Raw genomic sequence first — 24,361 nt, 5'->3', positions numbered from 1 at the left:
AATGCATGACTAGATCTTGGAGGAGCAGAAATTATTGACTGATTATTCAGCCAAGTTCTGTTTCAAATTTAAGTTTCCAGGTCATCCATTGTCCCCTGATAAATGGTATCTGGTTGTTTTTGTGTGTTAATTTGGGATATATATTCATATTTTAAAATACAAAGCATCATTCTGGTACCTTTGATCTGATTGCAGTTACACCACTGAAGTGATTCTGAACTACTGCACACAAAGTGATTAGTTTCCACGAAGCAAGATTAACGTTTCTTCTGTAGTGTTGTCTTTGAAATATTTGCATATCTTAAACTGAAGAACGTAATACATGCAAAGAAAAGTCGAATAAAATTGGACCAGTGATTAAATTACTAGTTCTACTAAGCAAAGGAAATACTTGAAACCTCTGTTAGCACTCCTTGAAAGTCCATGTTTTTATTACGTCAAGAATTGACAATGGCAATTATCTGCTGGAATTACTGGCAAAACTGCACCTTGCTGTGTTTTTACAGTGGCAAAGAATATACTGTTGTAATACTGACATCTTGAGATGTGAAGCCTACATCCAGCAGTCTTCTCCATCCACTAGGTGACAGTGCAGTAGTGGTTAGAATGTTTGTCTTGTAAACAAGATGTGGAATATCATGTGAAATGATTTCTGTGGATCCCAGTCTCCCTACAGGATTTCAACCCCATAAAGCACATCATTTGGGATAAATAACAGTAGAATCCATTGTGTGGTCTTACAACATATTATCTGGCACATTCCAATTTAGTGGTTACTAAATCCTTAATTAGAAAAATGTTTGCTAAAGTGCTGTCCACAAAATAAAACTACCTTACCTTGCCGTTTGGTCTGAAAACGATGGATTTGTTCTCATCATAGTCAAGGCTGTAAGACACAGTAAGAGGAATGTAATGTCACTTTTTATAAAGAGCATCAGTTGTGCTGCCTTTTGCCTTTAATGCACCAGATTTCTTGAACAGAACATCACTCAATTTAGATACTCAGATCATATGCTACCAATAAATAAATAATACGTGCAAAGTTGCAAAAGTTTCACTGTATTAATTAAAAAATGTTACTGAAGATCAAAAAGGGATTTGCTATTTTTGTTGCATTGTATTAGTCATTGATGTAAAACCACCAACAAGCAAAAAATATCATGTTTAAACTACAAATATGTTAAATGTCCTCTGGTAGACCCATTACCACAAAAAAAAAAAAATAATTCTTAAGGCAAAAACTTCAGTAATTTTCACGTCAGGGCCCCTTGGCAAGTAAACATTTCGGCAAAGGCTTTCAGCAACTAAAACTTGTGTCTATGTGACTTGGTATGTTTTACGACATAATTTCTGAGTAAACTGTAGTTATGTATAAACCCCTTTCATCTTGCTGTATGTCAGGTCATCATGCACAGTTTGTCACCAGATATATAATTGACACTCTTCGTATGCTACAGTATGTTAGTTAATCTTTCTTTGTACTGCAGTTGTGTCAGGTTATTTCACAAATATCAAATATCAGTTTTGACTAAATGGATTCGTGGCCCTGTAATTGTTCAACGCAAACTCTTTATCAAAGCAAATGTGTAAATTAGAATACTTGAATACCTTGTTAAACAGTCAGGCAAACACTCACCTTCCCAGCCTGTCAAAGACAGGGGCACTTGGCTTGCTGACATTGTTGAAAAACAGGTCGAGCTGAAATGCATGAGGTGATGTCTCCCTGGGGACAGAACACAGTGAAAATGTATACCTGCTCCTTTATACTTCTGGACTAAATATATCCACTTACCCTGAAGGATGCGTAGTTAAAGGTTATACAAACAGCATTTACTTTACCAATTATAAAAACTTAGTTTTGTTTCATCGGAAAACCCATTTAGTGTTGTTATAGATGTTTATTATTAGAGCCACATGTTTTTCACGAATACGAAATAGCACAAAATAACGAAATGCAACATATACAACTAAATAAAACTAAAATGCAAATACAAAACTAAATAAAACTAAAACTCAAAGCAAATCTAGAATTACATTTTTAAAATTGGAAGGTTTATACAAGAAATACTTTAAATACTTGCAATCGTAGTTGTCAAAGCTCAGTCATTACCATAGACACGGTCTGAAGGGAAACAGAAGCTCTGACTAGCACTTGCGCAGATGTATAATTGCAGCGAGTCGGGAATTAATTGCGATGAAAAAGAAGAGACGTTTGTTTCTAAAATACCTAAACCGCGCATAACAATTAAACAACGCTGCAAAGAATTTGAGCATGAGGGGATGTGTGCCGCAAATGGTGACAAAATAATGATGTACAGATTTTGCAACTGTCGGCTGGAATGGGAGTTGAAAGATACCACCGTTAAGCGTGAGCTGTTTATTCATTCTGGGGGAAATATGGCTTGTTTGCTTATATTTTGTATTAGTGTGCTAATTCTTGGTTTTATTTCAAGTGGTGCAAACTTTGCACTGGAGCCAATTATGTTTTGGGTTTGAATGGATTTGAATGAATCTGCTTTGCTTAGTGTTTAAATACTGAGAAAACCCAAGCTTGTTGTATAGTGGAGCCCTGCTTCAGTGCAATGGGATTGGAATACAATTCCTTTTTTTTGCTTGTTTTTTTAAATGGGTAGATTGCTGTATGTGCAATTATTATGACACACCCAAAATAGTAGGGCAGTGTAAATACATATTTTTTATTGTATCTTACTGTATTTGTAGAGGGCAGTATTTACTGTAAATAAGCAGTTAATTAAAAAGAGTGGAGGACTGTATGTTACCGTTACTGCCGCTAATGAGAAATTATGGTAACTAAATTATTTTTCTGTGCTAGATCGGTTTGTCAAAATGTTGGATAATGTTTAACAAAAAATATGTACACAGTTGAAACATGATAGTATACTATACTATTATTGATATACATCTATTTGAGCCTATCTAATAAAACTAAAAACAAATGTGAAAAATAAAATGAACAATTATAAAAAAAATAATTTCATGCAGCTCTAATTATTAATATTGCCTCTGTTTTGCCTTTTAAAAGGCAAAACAGAGAATGCATTCACCAAAATGCAGCATACAATGAGTATGGCCCTGTACACACTACATAACCTATCTCGAGAACCGTACTCGAAACCGCTCTAATTAATCCAGCTCAAAGCGTCCACACTGAAGTACCGTTTCATGTTTAGTCAGGCTTATTGCGTCCACACACCATTAGAATAGTTCAGTTGCAATTCCCAGCAGCGCAACGAACCCTGGAAATTAATACGATAGTATCCCACCATGCACTGTATTTTATTTTTAAATAATGTGTTAAAATAAATGAAATAACAAGTATTGCGGAAAAAAGTAAATCCGAACACACACACACACACACACACACAGGTAGGGCTTGAAGTTTTCAGGTTTTATTTTTAATCAGGTGAAGTCCCTTTAAACAAATTGAGCTGATTCTGTAATTAAACTCAGAAAATGCTGTTAATTACAAAACAATCTTTGTTTTTACCTTCATATGTTGCCTGAGCCTAATTCTGGTCCTCTTATTTCAAACAGAGTTGACACATTACGTAATTTGTTCATCCCCGATCCTACTTTTAACTCGCATTTCATTTTTGCAGTCACCTAATTTAACGTTGTGTTTTTGTTATTTTCCCCACTAGTTTAACAGAGATGTCCTGACAGATTTTTTGAAGAATAAAAATGAATACCTAGTTCGGAGTGTATACTGATAGCAAGTCCTTCAGACGCCTGCTCTGAGTATTTCGCCAAACATACCACAAAGCATTTTGGGATATTGGAGGATACACAAAAAATGTAGTTTGGTATTACAGCGTCCACACTTCTGATAAACAGCACTACCTGATGCGATCTAACTAGAACCGGACTCGAGACTACCTCCTGAGGTGGTCTCGAGTCCGGTTCTCGAGTACGGTATTAAATGCTGCCTAGTGTGGACGAAAACCGTATTTAGCACTTTTAAGACGGCTTAAATGCAACTAATACGGTTTAAAGGCATAGTGTGGACAAGCCCTAAGTTTATTGACTTTTTTTTTTTTGTATATAAACTTACCCGTAGACCCTGCTGTCCTGCAGGTTACTGTGAGCTCGGATTCCTGGAGGGATCACTCGGACTTCATTAACAAGAACTCCACAGGGAAATCGAACAACGTCCACATTTGTGATCTGCCAAGACAGAAAATATAGCCAGACCGAAGTCTTTGATTATGCAGCAGTGGCAGTTTTGTAAAATTACTGCCAAGAAAAAGGGTTACTTTGTCTTTCCTAATAGCCACAATTTAAACTGATAAAGAATCATGGGCTATAAATGCAAAACAATTTTTCAAAGCATTTGGTCTTTATAGTCTGTAAACCAAAATCTGGCAGGAAAGGACACCACTACATTTAAACCAAAGAGTTTCTATTGAAAATAAATAAAATAAAAATCCTTATTTGATCAACAATAATACTGGGATCCTTACCAGAAGTCTACAATAGAGAAATTTTCCAGCCTGAAAAAGGGTACTTAAGGAGTTAGACCACATCCTTATTAAACATGCCAACGTTTTTTCAAATAAAGTACAAAGTATAAAAACTGTAGCAGGATTATTGGCTTCACAGTGAATTGAATTACACATTTTAAAACAGATTTGATAGACAGCATTTCTAAGGAGTGTAACACATTAGGAGGTAACTGGGAAAATATAATGCAAAATGTGAGAGGTCAAGATTATAATATGTATACATTATAATACATCCTACTCAATAATTTGAAAGTCCTCAGCAAGTTCAACATAAATTGGACAAGCGGCTATCTAGATACACTATGCAAAACTAAAGTGTGACATTCGTATGTACACCAAGGATACGCATCCCCAGTGAGGATTAATAAAAGCAGCTTTGTGCAAATTACACTAACACACATTTGCTTTTGCTTCAAAAACAGTACAGGACAATTTACAAATCAATTTATTTTTGGACAAATTAACTAATTTAAATATGTATTATATACTAACATTGATGAACATTACTAAGAACTGCTAGCCGCAATGAAAGCAGATTGTTCATGTTAAAAAAAGTATACTGGATTAAAAATTCTGAAATGAAGAGGATATTTTATTTTTGATAACCTCATGATCCCTTTTACAGCATCTATATATTACATTTTAGTGTAGACAAGGATTTACCCTTTGTCTCTATCCAAATACTGTTACACAGGTACAGACAAGTCAAGATTCTTTAGAATCAACACCAAAGTTTAATGTAAACACAATTGAGGCCAAAACAAAGACTTGGTTTTGTTTGACACTGGCACAAAACCTGGGTGGAACAAAAATCTTTGACATACTAGCGCATGTCACTTTAAATGTTTTCTTCTTCAGAGGTCCTTTGGAATGTCTTCCAGGAACTTGCTTACTTGTATTCCAAACAAGAGCCTACAATATTTCAGAATGTGTACCTTATTGGTGTACATTTCAAATTCTACCTTTATGCAATCAGAATGCTATCAGTCTGCTAATAAATTACCATAGCACAGAAAGTAAAAAAAAAAAAGTGCTCTGTGGTCCATTTTATTTAACCTGACAACCTACAGTATAATAAAACGTCAGAAACATCTAGTCCTCTGAAACTGCATAATTGATGGCTAAAAAAATAACACACATTGTATTGCACAGGGCAGTCTCTCTTATTAACCAACCTTTTCTCCCACCACAGCTGTAAATTAAACTAGAACCACAAGTATGATGAAACCAGTTGATGCCCATGACACATAGTAACAGTATGTACATGATAGTATAAAAATTACAGCAAGGACACGTTTAATCACAATTTGAAAAGCAACACGGTATATCCACTTCGCATGGGACTTCATCCCAAGCAGGGGATAATAATGTATTTTTAGGGGGTTCTAAAGAATATTCAAACATACAAAAATTGCTTGTCTAGTTTGGGGTTTCAAGCACTTCCCCAAAGGCAATACTTCACAAAACCTGGTGCTTCACAGGATAAATGATTTAATCCGACATCAATTGCTCTATCCGATATGGGAATGTTGTTGAACTGGTTAACAAAGATTATTAAAAACCTTTGTGCAAGTCATCTTAAGTTCAAAAACCTTTAACACTAGAACCTCTGGATTTTCGAACCGCCACGTGGGTCACTGTGACCCATACATATTTAAACTGCTTTAAAATTAAAGACATACTATCGGATACAACTGAAAAGTTTTATTCATGAACATCATATCTAACATTTGCATCGCAGAAACACCGTATTTAAATGGAAAATTAAACAAAGGCTTTATTTTTAAAATGAGCGCATATACAACACGACTACAAACAATGAATAAATGTAATAAAATGCACATTTAAAAAGAAACAGGTATGTACATATACCCGTGTACAGGTGTAAACAGGTACATGTACACAAACTATAAAACCAAAATCATTGTTTCTAATACTACATAAAAAGAAAATATAACACTACTTCCGGTATGACGGCTGCATTGTACTCTATGGAAGAGTGTACGCGTCTGCCAGCTGACTGTGCCTGCATCCAGGAGCTGTGCTGTAAACACAGATGCAGTTCCATTGAACACTATTGTGTACACACGTGTAAACTGGTACATACAAACCTGTAAAACCGAAATGTGTTTTTTTTTTCTAATAGTAATATAAAAAAGGATATAACATACATTTCATATTAGGCACATAAGCTGTTATCCTACCTGTCATTTCAGTTTGCTGTATGCATCTGAGTGAAGCTTCCCGTATTCCAATCAAAATGACTACTTTCAAGATTAAATATTTCCTTCTGATATATTCCCATTGCATTTCTGGAACAAAACGAAGGATTGTTGTCTCCCAGGTACATTGAGAAATAAGCAACTAGGCTTTCACTGGGCATCTTGACAAATCAACAATCATCACAATCTCTCTCTCGTAGTCAGTCTATTAACAAAGAAAGGATTGAAATAAAATAAAAAAATAAAAACACGTGTGCTAGGAGGAGGGGGCTTGTCTTGTTTGCTGCATTTACAAAAAAAAAATAGTATCTTCCGTTATATAAAAAAAAGACATATATCGTAATGCATGGGTCACATTGACCCACGTGGCGGTTCTAGGTAGAACTGTTTACAACTTTATAATTTTTGCGATTCTGGCTATCAAACGCCGTCTGGATATTTAATTCATATATTTAGGAAAAGTCAAAAACAGACACACACATACAATTTACAATGGAAGAGTAATTAACATTTTAAATCCAAAATGGGTCAAATTGGATGGCAGTTCTAGTGTTAAATGTGTTAGACAGAGCTTGTAAACCCTCAGTTTAACAAGACTGTTAGAATCTAAGAACACCTGACCAAATTACAACCTAAATATCTGCACTTAATCTTATACATTTCTGAACAAATATTAATTTAAAAGCTACTAAATCAATCTTGTGATGGTCTTGGACTAATTGTTTTCCAATTTACTGTATTTAGACAATAAATGTACTGCAGTATACGTGAACACTGACTCATGGATTTTCTGCCTCCACTTCCTTCATGGAAGTCAGGGTTGGGAATCCACAATGACCCTTTAAGAGTCAATATTCCTATCTTAGACAAGAACATGTGCAGTGTGTATACGGGCACAGTGCTGGTTTTAATGCTAAACACCAAATGCAGTACTGTAAGTAACCTCTGCTGCTTGTACATGTAACCCTGTAAAGGGAAATGTTTGATATAAATGAAAATGGAAAAAATCATTCATATACATGTATAAAAAAGGGCCAGTTATTTATAAAGGCAAGAATATACATGCCCCACATTAACTTTACATAATGCAACAAAATTGGGATTCTCATAAAAACCTTCACCAACATAAGGTTTGAACATGCCTATACATTTTACAGGTGTATGCCTAAAGTTTCCTTTTTATTGCTTACAATTCTGCATCCTTTTGACACTCCTTTCACTACCACTACTTACTATCAGCTGCAGATTGTTAAAATGTGTCATTGCTGCTGGTAAGTGATTGAGTGTTACCATTTAAATTACCAAACATTAAACTTAAGCCCCTTTCACACAGGCATGATCTACCGGGGTCAGAACCTACCCAGGCAGGACCTGGAGTCATGCAGGTCGGCTGCGCGATTTCACACTGCTTTTGGATTGAACCATCGGCCCAAATGTTGATTAGAGCAAATGTTTCTTCATTCCTGCTGCAATCTGGCTCATGGTTCTGGCTCAAAAAATAAAAGCATGATGGGATATCAGCTCAGCCCTTGTCAGCCGATAACCCCAGTTTCTTACAACAGTTGCGATGGTGACACGTGTGTGAGTACTGGTGTGTAGAAATGTAGCTTAAAATGAACAGTTGCATTCAAGAAATTTAGAACAAGAATAGCGAAAAACTAAAATAAATTACACTTAAGGTTTGTGTGTTGCACACATCGCATCAAATTTACCAAAATGCTGTGAAAATAAAGAAAATAATATCAATGAAGGGCTGTAATGTAGCAAACAGCTCAATAATTAAACAAAAAAGTGAAAAAGTTACAGTATCAAGCTGAAAAATGTTTTCTTTGTGAACTCCAATAAACCAACGTTATCTTTCGCCAGTCAAGTCGTAGAGTGCCTAAATAAAGTTTTGAGTCAACACGAACAGATTTATTTCGTCAGTTGCATCTTCTTAGCAGCCACAACTTTCCATGGTAAAATAGATTTGGTTACATTGTTTACCATCAGGAGTTTAAGGATGATTTAATTGCGCAGCAGATTCCCTAGTTAGACAATGAGCTGATATATTGCACGGTAATAAGAGCATGCACAGTAATAAGAAGGTACCATAATGAAAAACAGTATGTAGCATGAGTTTTGTACTAAAGCAGGGTCAGCTGTTGCAGGGAAAACCAAGTTTATTTCTCAAACTGACCATTTTAAGGTGAAAGCAGAACGCATAGCAACAATTGTGACTAATTAAGAAGTGTATTGCTGAGAAAAAAAAAACATTTAGGGAATAAAAAATAAAATGTACTACAGCTTCCCCGATTGCATTAAAGTGCCATTCATTCAATTTAACTCTTAGATTGAGCTAATGAAAATATCTAAAATGTATTGAAATGTGCTTGCTGTGGTTTATTTAATATCGTAAATAGCAGAACAAACTCGCTGCAATTTAAACGTCAACATGTAATCATAAGAGCTGTCTGTGTTGCATGCTGTCAGGACTTCTATAACACTGAGCATGGGAGCTGCAGCATGCCATTTCCCATATTACAACAGTACACAATTAAAGGTGCGGTCACATTTTCAGCAAGTTTTGTATTACAGGAGTGCCTTGATGCACAGTCAATTTTTCTTGGTGTCTTGCCTTGCTGTTCGCAGTGCTGAAATAAAGCTCCTTTTTTGCGCTAATGGAGTACTTTGTCAGACACTACAAGCAGACCACTACTAGTCTAGCACATGCTCAAACCATGCATATTTTAAGTAGTATTAAAATGTAACTTTGATAACCTGCTTGGAACGGTGACTGTTAAATAAAGCTTTGTTTTGCCTAAGTCTGCTGCAGTTGGTGCTGCTGCAGCAAACTTACTGTATAGATCGCAAGTAGCATCAACTACATGTAAATAAACAATGTATATTTTTATTGAAATTACTATTTTATATAAAGTATTTTTAAATTACATGTGAATGTTTCATTCCATTTATATGGATTACCTGTAAAACAACAGGATTTTATAAACAAATAGAAAAAAGTAGCTATGGCGATGTCACCACTAAATTATGCAGATTAGTACCATCGAAGGTTCGAACCTTCCTTAGGTAATGTGTTCCGAACCTCTGAAGGTCAAAACGTACCCTTCGTTGCAGCCCTACTTGTAAGTGCCACATACTTTAAAACCAATTGAAAACCCTGTTGTGGCCTGCTATGTGGTATTACTCCCGCAAAAAAAAAATTCAACATAACTGCTATTGTTTTGATCTTTGTATTTGCATGTGCAATGTCATTCTTTTTTTTTAAACAGTGCTGGGACAAACATAGTGTTTTCATGTTCGAATATCCGTTTAAAGTTCAAACAAGTATCAGGGATGTGTGAGATTTCAAATACCAGGGAATTCTTTTTAGGGCTGGGGCTCTGGACAGGTCTTTTTGAAGCTTTGTCAAGTGAAGGCAACCACATTTTTGCTGTTCAATCTGTGGCTCAAGTTATTGTTTTTGTAATTGTAAATGCAACATTTTTGCAGGTAATTCAGCATAACATATTCAATATATACAATATTGTATTTCAAATAACTTAGTAGTACTAATGCATTTAACCAATCCAATCAGTGATGACACCTGCAAGAATGCCACCAACCTAGTTTCCTTTCATCATATCTTCATGAGGAATTGTTCCATTGCAGGTTTGTACACCTCAATTCTTATTAATATCAGGTTGACATGAACATGAAGCTCCCTTAGCAGAAAGCAGCAAAACACATTTTCAGGAAGGTATTTTTCATGTTTTTTGAGCAGCAACTTTAGTTATACCCGTACATCTTATGAGAAAACAAACTTTGTTAGTTATCTGTCAATCTGCACAAATGCATTTAAATATTAGGTAAGGCTAACAGAATTTAAATATTTTCTCAGACAACTTAATTTACATCAATGCCTGGGAGTTTGTTTAGGGTTTTTTTTTTTTTTTTTTTTTTTGAATGGTGAATGTTTTCCTAGATAAACTGAGATTTTCCCCAATGCAATGCCAATGATACCTCCATAACATCTAATAAAACAAGTTGTCAAGGCCTTACTTCACCCCACTGAACTACTGCACATAGGAGGCCATGTAGTTTATGTTAAACATGTATTTTCTTGTGCGTCTTTCAGGGAAAAAAAAGTACATAAGTAAACATTGCATTTTTTTTTTTTTATTCCCTGCTATTGCCATTTCTTCACAATAAACAGTGGCCATAGACACTTTTTCCTAAAGTAATAACGTCATTACTGAGGTTTAGTTCTGCCTTTTTTTAGCTGAAGAGGCACACAAACTGTCAAATTTAACTTCAAACAAAAGAAGCGATGTACAATGAAAAAAATAAATACACTTTTAGTTCTCAATTATTATTGTCCACATAACAGAAAATAGCATCACATTCAAAAAAAAAAAAAAAAATCTACATTTTCCAGCAAGTTGGGCCAGTGTTGAAAAGTGTTAGGCATTTCTGAGGGATGTACATCTATATCCCCTGCATCTGCAGCTTTAGGATGAAATCACTATGCGTATGCATCCTAATCTGGTCTGTATGCTTTTTGCTGTCAAGAGCAGCTGTGTTGATCCTCTGTAATCCCACACAAACTGAGCTCTTTTTTTCACTTGCCATTTGAGAAACTGTGGTGCAAATGCTGGCAAGGTGGTAAATCGGTGCGAGGCAAAACAAGTTGTTATACGTTTTTCAATTATGTGATTTCTTGTGGAGATATGTATTCTTGCCTTAGAATACATGCCAAGAAGTGTTCATTCAAATATCCAAATATTTGTCCCAGCACTATTAAAGTTGTTTGAACAGAAACATGTCATTCCTGAGTTCAGTGTTCTGATTGTTTTGTCTGTCTTTGTCTGGAGCTTACAACAAACCTGTGTACACAAGGCATGAACGAGATTATGAATATGCATGAAAAGAAAGCAAGGCACATTGGGTCAATTGCAGCAACCAAATTTAGGCCACTTGATGCTCTCGACAAGGGGATTAAATGAGCTCAATCTACTTGCTAGGACTAACATAAATATCATTGCTTCTTCCAATTGCAGCACAGCAAAAGTGAATACGTTCAGTGGGATCATCAGTTAAACTTGGTAATTTTACATGGCAAAATTACACTTAAATACTTTCAATAATACAGTGCATTTATAGGTTGTTTTTATTATTGTTCTGCTTACAATATCGGACATTGTGCATTACACATATTGTACTCTACTTTGTTACCTTTTTTGTTTTACCTTGAACTTTAATTTTTTATCCTTGCGTTTCTACTGTGTAGACTGTGTGGGGAGTTTATTGTATTTGTATAATACAGTTAACTTATAATAACAATAAACTGTGTTAAGTCTATAGATATAAAGAACGGAACAAATAGTGAATTTTCACCAAAATATATCCTGGGAAAAAAATTGATAATGTAAATAAACTATATAAAAAAAATGGAGGAAATAATGTGGTCAATTTTATTTGCACTACAACACACAGAAAATGAGTCTTCAAAATGTCCAAAGTCCTGGTTTATATTTTCTATATACCGGTCTATGGGTTGGTTCCCATGATCAGAATAACTTTGTCCACTTGATCAGATCAGCTAAACTAACTGGATCTTCTGATAGTACACTGCAATTGAGACTAATTTTGTTCAATTCCTGGTGATTTTCTAGTCCCAAAGTTAATCTGCTTGAAGTGGTACTCTGCAATTGACCCATTGTTCATTAGGGCCAAAAAGATGTAAAATTCTAGACTAAAATTCACAACAGTGCAGTCTTTAGCCTGATTCACACAGAACTAAAAATCACCACATAAACTGGCGGTTACAGAATTTTTTATGACATCAGTGAAATTTAGTCCCATGTGAACCGTCCATTTTTTTTTATCCCAGATAATTCTCAGAGGTCCTCTGATTTTTTCATCGAGACCTTCTGTAAAATTTCAAACTCAAGCGTCCTCAGTCTTTTTACTCCTGTGCGAATCAACCATGTCAGTGTTATGCTAGAATTGATACAGCATTTCCAGAGTATTCAACTCAAAGCAATACCAGCCTTCACAATAAACCATTAATATAATATTAAAATTGGTACGATCTGTCCTTAGATTCTCCAGTTCATTAAAACGATACAATTGTGCATAACCAAATTGGGGACTGGCGAAAATACAAAACATAATTGGCGACTCTTAAACAATTGATGATTTGAATGGTGCATTTGAAGCTATGTATGGAAATACATACCAGTCAAAGCACAAAATGGTTATTTTAGCCTTTGGAAAAGGTACAACGAAATGAGTTATTTGCACCCAGTTCATTGTTTGCAAATCATGCACAAAATTGTTTTTTCTGGCCACAACACTGCATTTTATTTTCCAAGGATATTGTAATTTGCAGGTATGCTTTGTATTTAATACAGAAAAAAAATCTTCCTGTCATCCAATTTATTAAACGACAAATTCTTAATTATTACAGATAGAAAGGTTGACCTCATACATTGCGTGAAAACATTCTGGGTGATACTTGGCAGAGGGAATAAGAAAGCATACCAAAAAATGATAAATGAGTCAGAGAAGCTTAAGGATGAAACATATGAAAGTAAATATTATTTCACATATCATTTTGTTATTAAGCTTGTGTTATTACATACTTACACATAAACACACTGCTAAAACCTGTTGTATTGTGTTTATTACAGCAAACAAAGAAAATTAAGAAAGCGGGCCATACTTCAGCTTACCAACTGGTACGCAAATTAATAAAAAAGAAAAACAAGTTTCTTCAGGTCAGTAAGTTTTCAAAAACTATATAACAAATAAAAAGCTATATACAATATGGCCAAAAGTTTTGCATCTAAAAAAAAATACATGAACATAATTTAGAAATGTTATTTATCATGTAATCAAAATATAAAATTATATCACAAAAGTCTACCGGAAGCCGTAATATCAGTACAGTATTTCACGTTACATTTTGAAATCTTTTTCAGTTTTGTCAGTATATAGAAAACTACAAAGCGGTATAATTCAGTATGTTAACGTAACCTTATCAGTATTATACAGCATTATTCGACTTTATGAAGCAAAACTAGTTAATTCTATCTGGTGATGCAAATATCAGTCCATCTACCGAGTTAAAGTAAAGCACAAAAGATAAACAACCGAAAGCATGCTCCAAGACGCTTTTCTGGATACGGTCTGATCCAAGGCTTTCAGTTGTCTTTTAACAACGATACAAAACTAATGTTGAGGTCAGCAAGAATCACACTTTTTATTATTATTATTAATTTTATTCACATTTTAATAGGGTATTTTTTCTTGCATTTGAGACTGTGTGCCATCTCGTCTGCACATGTAGGATTGTGTTGATTTGTTTGCTTGTTTATTTTACAATAGTGGCAATAATTAAACTCGTTTGTCATGTGAAAACTGTATCTGCCTTTTTTTATGATGGTGATGGAAAGGCATGGGGTATTAATGTTTGCAGATCATATAAGAAAAAACTATGCCTGTCAGTTTGTGGATGCACTAAATGAACCAGTTGAGTCAGAAATTGAGATTGCTTTGCGAGAGTCGAGGTTCCATACTTTGACTTTAGACGAAAGCACAGAGGTAACAGAGAAGCAGCTGCTGCTTTTCGTAAAATATCTGCCAGAAGTAAATTTACATTTAACTTCTACTACCAGTCCTACAATTATGTATTAATTGTAAATATATATACTCTATTAAGAGTGAACAATATGGCAGCAGCAACTCGCTAGTACAGTATTAGTAAATACAGAAATATTATGCACAGAAGGATGGTAATGTAGGGCTACTGATTTTCCATGATTGCGGATTCGCGGAATTAGGCATTTGGAACGGAATTGGCATTTTGGGAATGGAATTCTGCTTTGCATCTGCACCGTTAAAAAAAAAAAAAAAAAAAAACTGCACAAACAGTTCCGCTGTTATTCTGCTATAAAAAAATAGTGGATTGCTTTGAAAACTACACTACCCAGAAGCCCAGCGATGACGCTTGTATAAAACGTTTTTTGTATGTTTATTTGGATCATTGGATAATGAGAAAACAGGTGGTTTACTCTGATGGACTGTCTGTCTCTGCTGCGGCACTGCCTTTGTGCCGTGTAAGTCGAGTTGTTTAAAAAAGCAACTAGTTGTTTTGCGAGAGTTCTATTCTGTGGACTAATTTGAGTTGCATACGGAAAAGTACCTGAAATAAACCATCGTCTACCCAAACCCCCCCCCCCCCCCCTTTAATTTTATAACTTATTATTTCTAATTTATCCTTAACACTACATAAAAATTATACATAAAAAATTTTTTTTTATTTTTTTTTTAATACTCGTGTTGCTATAACATGGCTCTCTCTACTCTAGCTAGAAAATTGTAGATTCAACAATAGGTGGACAAATAAATATTTATTTTACCAACTGTACCGAACGCAAAGCCAATGTGTTTATTGTGCAATGACTGTGTGTCAGTAGTTAAGGGATACAATATGAAAAGGCATTTTGAAACCAAACAAGGAGCTTTTGGAAATACGTATCCAGAGAGCACAGTAGTTAGACGCTCAAAAGCAGAAGCACTGATCACTTAACATTTATACTTAATATGTCACATGCATTTTAAAATGTTTGTAATGATACTCCGTTAAATTCTCACACTGTTCTATTAAAGTACCATTCATATGGTAAAATGTGTAAGTTCTGTTCAATATATTAACATTAAAAGTTATATAATATTTATTATTGCTTAAATGTGCACAGTAAAATACTCTGGCCCACCTGCTCCTACTTTTTTCCCTAATATGGCCCCCTTAAATTAAAAAAACTAGTTGAAGAGCCCTGCTCTAACCAAGGCACCTCTATCTTTCCAGGGCATATGAGAAACACATGCAAGCAGTTTTACAGCAAGTACAGCATAAACCAGTCTGCGTTGTTGCAGATGAAACTACACATGGGAGAGAGAAGTGTCCTGAACATTGTATTTAATTTGTAATTTTATGAAAATTGTATATTTTTGTAATAATGCCCCTCGTTTTCGACTAGTCTGTATATTGTAATGCCAGCAATAAGCTGTTTTTTCAAAACACCTTTATCTGTTGACTGACCGACAGTACATTGTTACTAGTAAGAATGTAGTTTTCAGGAAAAATCTTTCAGGGACTCGTAGCTCCTGACAAATCGGGTTTTCTTACTACGAGATGTCTATTCACATACATTCTGATATTTCAGTTAGGCCATATTTTTAAAGAGAATGTGTGAAAATTGAAAAGCTAGTAACAGCTTATAAATAATAATGGTTAGCCTGTGTGGGGTTAATATGTGGTTAAGGTATAGCATCACAGTATTGTATCACAGCCTTTTTTTCTTATTTTTCTTAAGTGTGGTATAATAACAAATCAAACTATTACTATATCCAACTAGTTTTAGTTTAATATATCCAATTTTAGTTTGATATATTACACTTTTGAGTATACTGTAGCGACCCGGCCAACTGAAGGGGACCTTGTTGGACTTTTGTTTTGTCCTGTGCTTTGGTGTTTCGTGTATTGTTGGGGTTCAGACCACGCCACCTAGATTTATTTATTTGGTTGGTGGGTGTGTAAGATACAGCTGCGATTGGCCGGACTGGACAAGGACACGGGAACAGCAGGGGTATAAAGACCTGGGACGCATGAAACCGGGGGGAGAGAGAGTGGGCAAGATAGAGTGAGAGACAGATAATGAGATTGACTGACAGAGCGAGTCTGAGGTGTGGCAAATCAGAAAGAGAGATGCTGAGGGTTGTGTTAAGGTCGGGAGCGCTTAAGGAACAGGGAGGGGGGGGGCTACAATTTAGTTAGTGGCTGGGAAGTTTGTTATTTTGGTGGCGTGGTCCTGGCCCATACAGGGACTCGGGACGGTATTGAGTTCTGTTCAAAACAATAAACTATTGTCATTTAGCCCTGCACACCTTGTCTCCAGTGTCATCCATCGTGTTGAGAGCTTGAGTCGTCAGAATACTATTGTGTGGTTTTATTCGATTTCTATGCTTTTTAGTCAGAACTTAATGTTAGGTTTTTCAAGATGGTTACAATTGAAGGCAGTGCAGACGCCAGTGTTTTATACAGTATAAAGCAATCCTATGTAGACCACCAGTTAAGCATGCAGTCTGTATCTATGATAAAAACTGACTGACAGGGGTGCAGTTATAATATGATCTCAGACAGGCTTCATAAAAGTAAAATATTCATACATTATATATATATATATATATATATATATATATATATATATATATATATATATATGACACACACAATCATAGGATGATTCAAAATAAATGTATTGTATATATTTAAAATTAAAGCAAATTATAAAATTGTTGAGATACTTGTCAGAATATTGTTTCAAAATTGTATAATGCAACAAAAATAATATATTAAACAGTTGATGCGAGGCCAAAAGTTTCTCACTGATAATGTACCCTCAGCAAGTTTCTCGGTATCTAAAAAACTAAGTTAAAGGGAACGCTGTTTATCGTAAGCGTTCAATGTTTCCTTGTATTTTAAACTTCTTAAAGATCCAGATGAAAGGGTTCCTTTTTTTGTGTAAACATGTTTTGTATTCTAACGGTATAATTGAACCTTGCGGTTTCAAAAAGTAAATATGCCAAGCTTTGCTTGCACAGTAGAAACAGAGTTGGGGGAGGTACTGGGCATGAACAACAACAGTATTTAAAATTACAAATGGCTTATAAAAAGGATGTACAGTACTTTTAAAATCGATAAACTTAGATAAAAAACAAATACAATTTAATAACGTTAATTATTTAAACAGGAAACAGAAAACTTCCGATATACTGACTACTGCTTACCGCCAAGTCAGTGGACTGTGTCTGCTAAATAAACAAACTGTGTGTTGTGATGAGGTGCATGAGACAATCGCGTTCTGCACACCAGGAAAAATATGATTTTACTTTTCTTTTACCATGCATATCACAAGATTGAGTATACCAAAGCACATTTAGCACAGCTTATGCATTTAGATGTCTCGGCAAGAAGGTAATAAATACATAAAGTAAACAGAGGAGTCTCAAATCCGCATCCCGCTGTTGAGAAATTCAAACCAATTTGATAAACCAGAACATGCAAGCAGATAATACCATAAATATGTCGATCAATGTAATGCACCAATGCTTAAAAATTAAATCGGAAGTTACTTATCATACCTCTGAACTTTGATGTTTAAAAGTGTCCAAAAACAGCAGCTCCATCGCAGAGTCAACCGCCATGTTCTTGGTACACATAACCTTGTACTTCCGGATACAAAATAAACTACATCCGGTGGGCAGTGTTGGAAACAATTGTGTCTTCCAACATAAAGATTGCAATAATGTATTGTTACAGCACTGCAAAGCTATTTAAGTTGTGCTGGTTGACTTTTCTTGATCCTTTTTTTAATTATTTTTTTTCCTGTTTAAAATACCGATATGTTACAAGTTTTGTTGTGTGAGACCGGGGGCATTATTTTTAAATTGTTCTATTCATTTTCTTTCGTGGACAGCTGCAAGAGCGACAATATAAATGTTTTGCAGTCTACAGCTGCGCAAATTAAAGCCGTTTTCTTACCTTATGTATAACACTACACCAGTCTTATATTTTCTCAGTTTTCCAGTAATAAAGTCTAATCTTAGTTAATATTGCTATATTTACATCACTGTGTAGATATGAACCATTCCTTTTTATTTACTCAGAAGTAGGGTGCTTAATGGTGACAGAAGTGGAGCAAATAAACAGGGCAGTGGGATACAGTAGAACAATCCTCTGGCTTCCAGGACTCCTGCCTAGTTTTATACTTTATTTCCTGTTTCTTCACTGCAGATACCTTGTTACATGGACATCCAATTATTAGGAAAAGGCTTTTTACAGCAGTTGTATGGAGTCATTTTTATTGCTGGGTGTTTTGTATTAAGTAAACCTCTGTCCACCCTGGTAAATCACAAGGCAAGATTTAAGTACATCTACAAAAGTCTGGTTTTGCTGCTGGATGAAATAACATCACAAGGGGTTTGAGGAAGTGTCATGGTAACAGGGAAATGGCTGAACATGTTTAATCCATGCTGTACAGTTGTATTATGTTGTACAGTAAGCAATATTTATTGAAGAAGAGACCATATTTCCCCAGGTTAGGTAGGGTTTTTAGTTGCTCTCAATTTAAATGAATTCATATTTCATGGAATGTAGCCATATGATTTGTGGGGAGAGCTTTTTGGTAGACAATTTTAAAAACATTTTAGGATTAATACAAAAATAACTACTATTATGATATTGTAGTTTATTCAATTATAATAAATTTGAATATATTATATACTATATAAACAGTATCAAAATATTTGCAATTTCAAATTAATTTTCAATATGTGCTTGGTTTTCATTTTGCGATCACAGCAGTCCTAGCTACACAGTTTTTACACTGGCATTGCCACACTCCATGACCCCCTTAAGGGCTGTCGGGGAGTCTCGTTCACTTGATTTCATGAATTCTCTATGTTGATGGTTGTCTGTTATGCCTCCAGATAGCAGTACCCAAGCAGTCTCGTATTTAGCCTGTGAGGTATGCTGCCTTTCTGCATTCTTTGTTGATAAGTCGCTTGTTTATGATGTGACTATGTTGTAATGACAATCATTCACATGCTTAAGTTTCCCATTAAACTACCAGAGATGGTAGCTTTGCCTTATCTGTTATTCCACTTTACCCACTTTTATTTGTCTTCAACGCTGAGAAATCCTCGCACCACTCGCAGCAAGGTGCAGTTCTTGGCTGGGGATCCTGTTGAGTCTGCAGGTAAAAGGAAATGATTGGTTTGAAACCAGGAACAAAGATTCTGTCCACTTGATCAGTATCTGTGAGGCAACATTCAAATTGGACATATCAAATGGGGAAGAAAAAGCCAATATTAAAAAGTGGTTAAAAGCACAAGCAGTGGTGCCAACTCATACCATTATTCTCTTTCAACTTTTATCAATATAAGCAACATGAATTGTCACTAGTGTAGACTCAGTGTCATGGTTTTAGCTTGAGCCTGTCACCAATGTGGTGTTGTCAACATCCCCTGAAAATGTTGGTTCAGCTGTAATGTATGCAATATGTCTCCTAGCTTGGATAGATGATTCTTGCCTCTTGCATAACATGCAGAGAATGTAAAATGAACTAATTTTTTTTTTCTTTCCTCTGTTCTTTCTTTGTAATACAACAGTGTAGTCGTTTAAATTACTTTCATGCATGGTCTATGGTACTTATTATATATTTGTTCAGTTCTACCCCAATAAGGAGGACTGAAGATCCAAGGGGTAACCTCTGTTCAGACAAAACGTTAATAATAAGCTACTTAACCCTAGACCTGAGTGCTCAGCCTAGCCTTATTAGGGGATGCGGAAGTACAATGAGGTTAACTATTTCCAATAACCTCCCTAACCCATGGCAAAGGCCAATACAGAGCTCTGTGTGGGCCCCCAGCCAAGATCAGCAAATTCAAATCATGCTGCTTGGCTCACCTTTCCTTCTGCGTAGGAGTACTTTTACTATATTAGCCACTAGGGGGCCCTAGTTTAATTTCTTTAACCCTTTAACTGTCACTCATAGAAATAGATAATAAAAAAAAATATTTCACTACAGATTCTGATTCCGGGCCTCAAAAATAAGAACAACTGACTTTTTTTTTTTTTTTACTGGACCTGATTGATCTGCCAGTTAATGATAAAAGAACGATTTTAAAAATGTTTGTTAACAATTATGCATAAAACATTGCAAATCTGCCTAGAACAAGTTTGTTTGATTTTTTTTTTTTTAAATTGAAATTTAACTGATTAAGTATTGAAATACTATATTTAGCTATCAGCCACAATTGTAATTCAGTTATTTTTTAAATAACAGAATTCAAATCGGAATTATGTTTTTTTTTTTTTTCAACTGCGACTGATAGCTAAGCAATGAATTGAAGACCTTGTTCAGTTGGCTATTATTTACACTACAAAATGGAAGGATCACTGTTATTTCCATCACTACACTTGGAGCACCTCCATCGGGACACACCCTTTGGGCACCAGTTACGACGTACTCGCTGGTCAAAGACTGGCCAGTGACCGCAGTTCTCATCGTGTATATCAGGTGTCGACGTGGGGGCACTAGGATTCTGGTGGCACTTCTTTTCTGGCTTTCCCAGCTTTGATGAAGTTGATGGATGACCAAACCTGGCTTTATTGACCGATTTCAGTGTCTGGGCAACTGGTCGTCAAAACACCTTTTACGTGGTAGTGGCTACTCCTTCAGAAGACTGCAGTCGCTCTTGTAAAAACTGACTACATAAACTAGCAGCTATTCTATCTCATATATATATATATATATATATATATATATATATATATATATATATATATATATATATATATATATATAAACAAAACTGACTACATAGACTAGCAGCTATTCTCATACACTAAATAAAACTGACTACATAACTTTACCATAATACTTGTACCACCGGATTTTGGAACAAGGTATGGTGGTATTATGGTATCAGTGTGGACGTACAATGGTATTGTATAATATATGTATATATCCTATGCCATCAATGTATAATGACCTATTATGGTACTATAATGCAGCACAACCGTAATAATACACTGATGATATTGCATTATAGTACAAAAATACAGAATTGTACATTGATGGTATTATATATACAGCACTTCACCAGTCAGGGACATGACATAAATGATGTAAAGTTTGTAGTATTAGAACAGCTCAAATTAGACAATGCGACATATAGAAGAATAAAAGAAAGTAAATGGATAAATAGGCTGAACACGATTATGCCAGTGGGACTCAACAGAAAAGAATGAACTAATTAACTTCAATAAATATATAACATTTAAATAAATAAAACAAAATTCATTCAAAAGTTGTGCATGCTGATGCGCTGGGGAGGCCAAATCTAGACTGATCCTCAGAGCCAGCATTGCATGACATAATAAAAATATAAGTTTATATAAAGTAGTGTTAATTAGAATTAATACAGATTCAACGATAGAAGTAAAAATGATGTCACAATATATAGAACACCATTACATCATGTAAGAATAAATCATGGATTTGAATGTAAACAATAACAAGTAGTTGTCATGCCGTCAAAAACCTATAAATACCTCCAATGTTTTGATTCAAACACAGGCTCCCTTGAGAAAGATATGTACAACATATCGAAACGTTGGGCAGCTGGCTCTTTGAGCTAATATATATATATATATATATATATATATATATATATATATATATATATATATATACAGTCTACACCCCCTTTCAAAATGTTCACCTTTTGTTGCCTTATAGCCTGGAATTAAAATGCATTAAAATAGGTTGTTTTTTTTTCATTTATCTACACATCCTACCCCACAACTTCCAAGTGAAAAAAATATTCTAGAAATTTGTAGAAAATTAATTAAAAATAAAAAATGAAATAGCTTGGTTGGATAAGGGTCCACCCCCCTTGTAATAGCAATCCTAAATTAGCTCAGGTGTAACTAATCGCCTTCAAAATCACACACCAAGTTAAATGGACTCCACCTGTGTTAAATTGTAGTGATTCACATGATTTCAGGATAAATTCAGCAGTTCCAGTAGTTTCCCTCTGCTGGGTAGTGCATTTCAAAGCAAAGACTCAACCATGAGAACCAAGGCGCTTTCAAAAGAACTTTGACAAAGTTGTTGAAAGGCACAGATCAGGGGATGGGTATAAAAAAATATCAAAGGCCTTGAATATCCCTTGGAGCATGGTCAAGACGATTATTAAGAAGTGGACGGTGTATGGCACCACCAACCCTGCCTAGATCAGGCCGTCCCTCCAAACTGGATGACCGAGCAAGAAGGAGACTGATCAGAGAGGCTACCAAGAGGCCAATGGCAACTTTGCAAGAGCTACAGGCTTTTATGGCCAAGACTGGTCAAAGTGTGCATGTGACAAAAATTTCCCAAGCACTCTACAAAGCTGGCCTGTATGGTAGGGAGGCAAAATGGAAGCTATTACTCAAGAAAGCCCACCTTGAATCCCATTTGAAGTATGCAATAAAACACTCAGGAGATTCTGTAGCCATGTAGCAAAACATTCTGTGGTCTGACGAAACTAAAATGGAACTTTCTGGCCTAAATATAAAGCGCTATGTTTGCCGCAAACCCAACACAGCGCATTACCCAAAGAACACCATCCCTACTGTGAAGCATGGTGGTGGCAGGATCATGTTATGGGGATGTTTTTCATCGGCAGGGTGGGGCACTTGTCAGGATAGAAGGGAAAATGAATGGAGCAAAGTACAGAGAAGTCCTTGAGGAAAGCTTGCTGCCCTCTGCAAGAAAGCTGAAACTGGGACGGAAGTTCACCTTTCAGCATGACAACGACCCAATGCACACAGCCAAAGCTACACTGGAGTGGCTAAGGAACAAAAAGGTAAATGTCCTCGAGTGGCCCAGTCAGAGCCCCGACCTAAATCCAATTGAAAATTTGTTGCATGACTTGGATTGCTGTCCATCAACGCTCCCCAAGGAACTTGACAGAGCTTTTGCCAAATCTAGGTGTGCAAAGTTGGTAGAGACCTATCCCAACAGACTCACAGCTGCAATTGCTGCCAAAGGTGCTTCCACCAAGTATTAACTCAGGGGGGTGGAGACTTATCCAATTATGATCTTTCAGTTTTGTATTTTTAATATATAATTTTTTTCTCAATAAAAACTTTTTTCCCCTCAACAGTGTGGAGTATGGTGTGTAGATAAGTGGAAAAAAATCCTCATTTAAATGCATGAAACTCTGAGGCACTGATACAACAAAATGTGAAAAAAGTTCAAGGGGGTGTAGACTTTCTATAGCACTATATATATATATATATATATATATATATATATATATATATATATATATATTCAGTGGTGTGCAGTGACGAAATGGACGCCACAGAGTCGTCGCAAAAAAAGGACATTCTTCGACTCGCCTATTGGTTAAACTTACTCAGACCTTCAACTGAAACTGAGAATACCCTCAACTGTTTTTTTTTTTTGGTTTTTTTTAGTGTCTGGTCGTTGTTTTAGACTTATGCGGGGGAAATGCAGATATCTTATTGGCTGATCACATCCCCTTCAGGAAACCCCTAGACTCTTAAAAAAAACCTCTAGTAAAACCTGTAAGTCATCTTGGATAAAGGCGTCAGACAAATGAACAACTAATAATCAGAGTAGTATGTTTCATAGTATAATCAAGCACAGTATACGCAAGTGAGTGAGGCAACGTAATGTCATTTGACTGACGGTTTACTTGGCATTGTCTGGTCAGCAGAGAATACCTTGAAGGTCCTGACGGCACGCCACTGAATTATATATATATATATATATATATAATATATATATATAGACACACACACACAGTACCATTGTACTTTCACACTGATAATATATTATACCTTGTTCTAAAATACGATACAGGTACATTTTTATAGGGGTAGCAGACACCTTTACTTCTATTCTCCAAAAAAATACTTAATTTACACGTTGGCTTTTTATTAATATTTTTTGGAGAGAAGCAGGATTACATATTTTGTTTCCAAATTAC

General features: G+C 35.4%; 1 protein-coding gene across 3 annotated transcripts in view; it reads right to left on the bottom strand.

Annotated features, from left to right (window-relative positions):
- Window positions 1–18,070, bottom strand: part of LOC117400374 (protein virilizer homolog) — a 64,815-nt gene extending 46,745 nt beyond the window's left edge. For 2 of the 3 annotated variants that reach the window (XM_034919201.2, XM_059022458.1), the window contains exons 1-4: window positions 17,936–18,070; window positions 4,073–4,185; window positions 1,637–1,723; window positions 838–886 (exon numbers count right to left, since the gene is read on the bottom strand). In XM_034919201.2, coding sequence (XP_034775092.2) covers window positions 838–886; window positions 1,637–1,723; window positions 4,073–4,185; window positions 17,936–18,013 — 327 coding nt within the window. In that variant the 5' untranslated portion in view covers window positions 18,014–18,070. The remainder of the gene's footprint in view (window positions 1–837; window positions 887–1,636; window positions 1,724–4,072; window positions 4,186–17,935) is intronic. The other variant, XM_034919204.2, reaches the window with a different exon arrangement.
- Window positions 18,071–24,361: the final 6,291 nt, after the last annotated feature.

Source organism: Acipenser ruthenus, chromosome 4, assembly GCF_902713425.1.
Source record: "Acipenser ruthenus chromosome 4, fAciRut3.2 maternal haplotype, whole genome shotgun sequence".
NCBI classification, from domain to species: domain Eukaryota; kingdom Metazoa; phylum Chordata; class Actinopteri; order Acipenseriformes; family Acipenseridae; genus Acipenser; species Acipenser ruthenus.
Note: the sequence above shows the minus strand (reverse complement) of the source record. Positions and strands in the feature narration are given on the sequence as shown.